The 6,000-nt window shown below is 58.6% G+C and overlaps 1 protein-coding gene across 1 annotated transcript in view; it reads left to right on the forward strand.

The window, feature by feature from the left end:
* Positions 1–4,826, forward strand: part of LOC144252813 (ribosome quality control complex subunit TCF25-like) — a 29,218-nt gene extending 24,392 nt beyond the window's left edge. Inside the window, 5 exon segments of the mRNA XM_077794920.1 lie at positions 1,044–1,202; positions 2,010–2,100; positions 2,752–2,831; positions 4,258–4,330; positions 4,668–4,826. Coding sequence (XP_077651046.1) covers positions 1,044–1,202; positions 2,010–2,100; positions 2,752–2,831; positions 4,258–4,330; positions 4,668–4,826 — 562 coding nt within the window.
* The last annotated feature ends 1,174 nt before the right edge of the window (positions 4,827–6,000 follow it).

Below are 6,000 nucleotides of genomic sequence, written 5' to 3' on the forward strand. Positions count from 1 at the left end.
CCCTGACCTTGGCCTTGCTCCACCCAGCTCCCATCCCTGACCCAGGCCTTGATCCCACAGCCAGCCCCCAATCCCTGACCCAAGCCTTGTTCCCACAGCCAGTCCCCCATCCCTGACCCAGACCTTGCTCCACCCAGCTCTCCATCCCTGACCCTGGCCTTGCTCCCACAGCCAGTCCCCCATCCCTGACCCAGGACTTGCTCCACCCCGCTCCCCATCCCTGACCCAGGCCTTGCTCCCACACCCAGCTCCCCATCCCTGACCTTGCCCTTGCTCCACCCAGCTCCCCATCCCTGACCCTGGCCTTGCTCCCACAGCCAGTCCCCAATCCCTGACCCTGGCCTTGCTCCCACAGCCTGTTCCCCATCCCTGACCCAGGTCTTGCTCCCAGAGACAGCCCCCCATCCCTGACCCAGGCCTTACTCCACCCAGCTCCCCATCCCTGACCTTGGCCTTGCTCCACCCAGCTCCCATCCCTGACCCAGGTCTTGCTCCCACAGCCAGTTCCCTGCCATGACCATGGCCTAGTTCCCACACCCCACTCCCCATCCCTGACCTTGGCCTTGCTCCACCTAGCCCCCATCCCTGAACTTGGCCTTGCCCCCACAGCCAGCTCCCCATCCGTGACCTTGGCCTTGCTCCACCCAGCTCCCTATCCCTGACCCTGGCCTTGCTCCCAAAGCCAGTCCCCCATCCCTGACCCAGGCCTTGCTCCCCCAGCCCCCATTCCTGACCCTGGCCTTGCTCCACCCAGCTCCTCATCCCTGACCTAGGTCTTGCTCCCAGAGCCAGCCCCCCATCCCTGACCCAGGCCTTGCTCTACCGAGCTCCCCATCCCTAACACAGGCTTGCTCCCAAAGCCAGCCCCCCATCTCTGACCGTGGCCTTGCTCCACCCAGCTCCCCATCCCTGCCCCAGGTCTTGCTCCCACAGCCAGTCCCCTTCCCTGACCATGGCCTTGTTCCCACACCCAGCTCCCCATCCCTGACCTTGGCCTTGCTCCACCCAGCCCCCCATCCCTGACCCTGGCCTTGCTCCCACAGCCAGCCCCCTGCCCTGACCCAGCTGGTGAGTCTGTACCTCGGGAGGTCGCACTTCCTCTGGAAAAAGCCTGCCACCATGAGCTGGCTGGAGGAAAATGTCCGTGAGGTTCTTCAGGCAGTGGACGCTGGGGACCCCGCTGTGGAGGCTTGTGTGAACAGGTGAGATGCTGGGTATTCGTGCAGGTCAGCCCCTCCTGCCCTCTCTGGGCACCCTCTGATGTTAGATGCTGTGGGCCAGAGTGGTTTCATGTCTGCTGCCGCTGGCATAGTCCTGCTCTCCTGTGGGTGAGCTAGTAGACCCCAAGGCTGCTGCCACTGTCCAGGTGGGATTGTAGGTGTGGCATGGGTCTGCCCATATTCTGTCCTGCCTACTGCTATGCGCCTGGTTCTCACATCTGCTATAGCAGGTGCCAGGCTCACACCTGCTGGCAGAGATAGCAGCAAGCAGCATCCCTGGCCCACTCCCACCCATGGTCTGGCCTTTGGCCCTGTTAGCATTGTGGTCTGGGACTGCTGTGGCCAGGCTGGCTGGTACAGTGAGGACTCTGTGATCTGTGCTGGCCAGGAGTCTCCCCTAACTGCCCAGAGGAAGCCCTCTGCTGTGGAAGTAAAATTGAAGAAATGATGGGAGAGTGGGGGCCCTGGCACCCTGGCCCTCGCAGCCAGTATTCACTGTGCACTCATCTGTTCTCCACACTAGAGGGGATGTTTCAATGGGCAGGAGCACGTTCTGCTCCCTGTGCAACTTCTCCGCCCCACTGTGTCCAGCAGGGGCAGGCCCTATGCTGCAGCTGTAGTGACACTCGGGTTCTTCAGAGACTCACTCAGCACACCATGGACTGACTGCCTGGCCGTCTGGGGGTGAAGCTGGACATCCTTGGGAGATGGAGACCTGCCAGGGAGGAAGGGCTTAGCAGTTTTCAGGGTGGGCACTGGTTAATCTGATGCTGTTTGCCCTGGCCTCAGGCCTCAGATGCTCTACCAGCGTGCACCCAGAAACATCCATCGCCATGTGATCCTCTCGGAGATCAGGGAGGCTGTTGCTGCGCTTCCCCAGGTAAGGAGGAGGGCGTGATGGTGGGCTGTGTGACTGTTCCCCTCCTGCTCCTGGTAGCCCACAGGCAGGAGGGCGGGTGAGGCCAAAGGGGGCATGAGTACCTTCCCTCAGCCTACTGGGGTGCTGGTCAATCCAGGAGCTGCTACACCCATGGTCTTGGCCCCATGTGCCTTGCTGGTGGCCAGGCCTGCATGCAACACTGCTGAGAGCAGGCTGCTGCTGTGGGGAAACCTCAAGGGCACCACAGGTGCGTAGGAAGAGGCAGGTCAGGGCGGCCAGGACAGGGGGTACCTTGGGGCCCTCGACACCACTAATTTACCTAAGCTGCTCTGCTGATCCTCAGGATAGCACTTCAAACCTCTTCTGGCCAGGAAGGCTTGTTCTGATGAGTAGTGACAGCGTGGTGCTGGCGGGAGAGGGTAGAGAGGCCGGACAGGGCTGTGCCGGCTTTGTGTGACACGTGGTTCAGCCCATGCTGTGTGGCTTGGGCACCACAGTGAGTTTGATCATGGCATGCGTGGGCACTTCCTGTGTGTTTGACCTTTCCCACCATGCCCCTGCTCAGGGTCAGAAAGCCAAGCCCATTCCCCTTCTCTGTTGAGTGACCTGCCCCAGAAGGCTCTAGCATCACCGTTTCTCCCCTTTCTAAAGGATGTGACCACACAGTCTGTGATGGGGTTTGACCCTCTGCCTCCCCTGGACAACATCTACTCCTACGTCAGACCAGAGAGGTAATGCCCTCACCCCCACTGTGCTTGTGCAGACCCAGGTTAGTGCCTCGGGGCTCCCCGGGGCTCGATGCCCACCGAAGGCAGCCCAGAAGGCCAGGGGTCAGGCACAGGGAAGAGGGAGCAGCAGTGACACTCAGGACACAGCTGCCTTTGCACATATCCACCCAACTCTGAGCGTTTCTTTCCAGATTTTGTAGCAGATACTACAAAACGCAGTGAGAAGCAGAATAAGAAGCCACTCTGCCTGTGGTCAGCTGCCGTGGTAGGAACAGATGAGAATTGTAGAACCTAGAGATAAGGGTAAGGTCCAAAGTGCACTGAGAGATACCCAGAGCAGCAGGAAGGGAGCAAGAAGGCCCATGAGGCTGGGCAAGGAGAGTGGGTTGGTGGGACAGAAAGTGACAAAGAAACACATCAGAGCCCGCCTACAGGCTGCCCCTGGAGTGTGGGCAGCTTTCAGAGCCAACAAGAGCCCTTTCACCTTTACTTCTGGTGTTAGAGCCACACCTATAATCTCAGATACTCAGGGCTGAGACCAGGAGGATCACAAGTTCAAGGCCAACAGCTTAGCAAGACCCTTTCTCAAAATCAAAAGGTCCAGGGTTTAGCTCAGTGGCAGAGCACTTGCCTAGTATGTGTGACCTGGGTTCCATCCTGGCAGGGGAAAAAATGTGCTGAGGAGCTGCTTGTCTGGGGTAAGCCCCAGAGCTGCTGGCAGCCCTCCCTTTTAAGGCAGGCTGCCTTCCAGCCCCACCTTTCCCCACCAACTTTGTAGAAGTTGTAATGAGACTGTGTGTTCACAGTGAAGCCCATTGTGTCAAGCTCCCCAGTAGCTCAGGAGGAGGTCGTTGGTCAGCGGTAGAGAGGCACCTTGCTCTGCTCTCTGCCCACATGGACTTTCTCCTCCTCAGAGCATGGGTGTGGCCCTGGCATCCAGCAGACAGTGGCCATGGCATCCCCTGCCTGTGGCTGTGTTCTCTGCTGGCCTGGTGCTGAAGGAGGTGTGCACCTGCAGCCCTTTACTGTTTTGTGGTGCTGGAGATTGAACCTGGGTGCTCTACCCCTGAGCTACAGCCCCAGCACTTTTTTAAATGTTGGGGCCATCTTGCTGATTTGCCCAGGTTGGCTTTGAACTCATGATCCACCTACCTCAGCTTCCCAAGTCGCTGGCACAGGCATGGCCACCATGCCCAGTGAGACTGCAGTTCTTCTTGGAAACAAGGCCTGTGCCATGGCAGAGGACAGCCTGGGTGTGGTCATTTCACAGACTAGGCTCCTTGAAGAGCCACCTCCGGGCCCCTTCCTTTCCTTCCCAGTTGTCCTTGGGTGTCCATGGCCCCACCCCAAGCCGGACCCTGACCTGCCTTGGGAGGAGTCAAGGGGAGTCTAGCTTTGTTTTATGACTTCTCTTGACTTCCTGTTTCAGGTTAAGTCCTGTCAGCCATGGAAACACAGTTGCCCTCTTCTTCCGGTCACTGTTGCCAAATTACACTGTGGAGGTAGGTTGGGCATGTCTCAGCTTCTGTGCTGAGTGGTTCAAGCCAGTCGTCTGCATGCAGATGTCCAGCATCAGCACCATGCTGGGCAGTGCAGGAGCGGGGCCGACAGCTCCTGGGAGCTGCAGGGCTGCTCGGCCCCCTAACTCGCACTGGCCTGGGTAGACATGTGCCTTTGGTTTTTCAGAGCTTCATGTCCTCGACAGGCACCTGAGGAGGGTCCAGTTCCCGTGCTGGGGTGTAGGCCACCCCGGGCTTGATGACGCATCTCCCTGCTTGGGCCCCAGGTCCCCAGTCCCAGCACAGAGAGGCCCTGCTCAGACATGTCTCACTGCTGCAGGGGGAGAGGCCAGAGGAAGGAGTGCCTGGGGGTCTGAACCATAACCAAGGCTTGAACCGGTTGATGCTGGCCATGCGAGACATGATGGCCAACTTCCACTTCAACGACCTGGAGGCGCCGCGGGAGGACAACCCCGAGGGGGAGGGGGACTGGGACTGAGCCACTTAGGCTGCTGCACCCAGCGCTGTGCAATTATGTTCCTGATTCTGTTATGGTCTGGATTGACCAGTCCCCTGAAGTAGAAGTGCTGAATGTACCGTCTGCCGTGTCTTCTGTTCCCTGCAAACATGGATGGGTTTCTTCCCTGCTGCGGGGGCTCCTCCTCCAACACTCAACTCCACCTCAGCACTCAGGAGTCCAGAGCCAGCCCTGGCCCATGTGCAGCCCACACCAGAATCTGGAACACAGGGCTCCAGGGGGATCCCTGGTGGTGTGGGATCTCCAGGCTTGTATTGAGAAGAGATGTCTACATGGCTGGCCTTCAGGCCACAGCCCAGTTCTTTTCGAGCAGTTGGGGATAATGTGTGTGTGGGGTCCCTCAGCTGGACACTGCAGCCTCTCCAAACTTGCGAGTTTTGAACTTTCTGAGCACACATTCTACCTTGGAGCTACAGCCCCAGCCCGGTACTGTATTAGGAAACTGGAGGGCTGAGACGCAGCTGAGGGGTAGAGCACTGGGCTGGCATGTACAAGGCTCCAGACCCTATCCCCAGCACAGGAGGGAAGGAAGGCAGGAGGGAGGGGAGGAGACATGGAGAGAAGGAAGGAAGCTTGGAAGCTTCAGGAGCAGTGTCCGGAGGTGAAGGAGAAGCCCAAAAAGCAAGTTTAGGAAGAAAGTTGTTGAGGGCAGATTGGTGGGTATAGGACAGGTTAATGGACATTTGTTCTGGGGATAACTGGGAGCTCCAATAAGACCCCCGGGTTGGCTCACAGCTGGCCACACAGCCAGGGCACACCAGAGCCTCAGAGCCATTGTGCCTAACCACTGGAGGGACAGATCATGTGACCCAAGCCAGGCATGTTGGCCACACCTGTAATCCTGTAATCCCAGCAACTCTGGAGGCTGAGGTCAGGGCTAGGGATGTAGCTCAGGGATAGCATGCTTTTCAGTCCCTAGTAACCAACAGAGGAATATCCTGTCTAGTTCTGGAAGGGTCAGGAAATTGAGGGGTTGTGTGCTGTGCCAGTTCTCTCCTGGGCCCCCTTCACAGTGCTGATCTTCTGACCCAAGAGGGGCCAGGAAGAGGCGCAGTCCCAAATTTCAATGTTGGCCTAACGGGGTTTGGTAGGGGATTGCACCCATCTCCAGGTTGGGCAGCACCCGAGCTTCCAC

This window comes from Urocitellus parryii, unplaced genomic scaffold, assembly GCF_045843805.1.
Source record: "Urocitellus parryii isolate mUroPar1 unplaced genomic scaffold, mUroPar1.hap1 Scaffold_60, whole genome shotgun sequence".
NCBI lineage: Eukaryota > Metazoa > Chordata > Mammalia > Rodentia > Sciuridae > Urocitellus > Urocitellus parryii.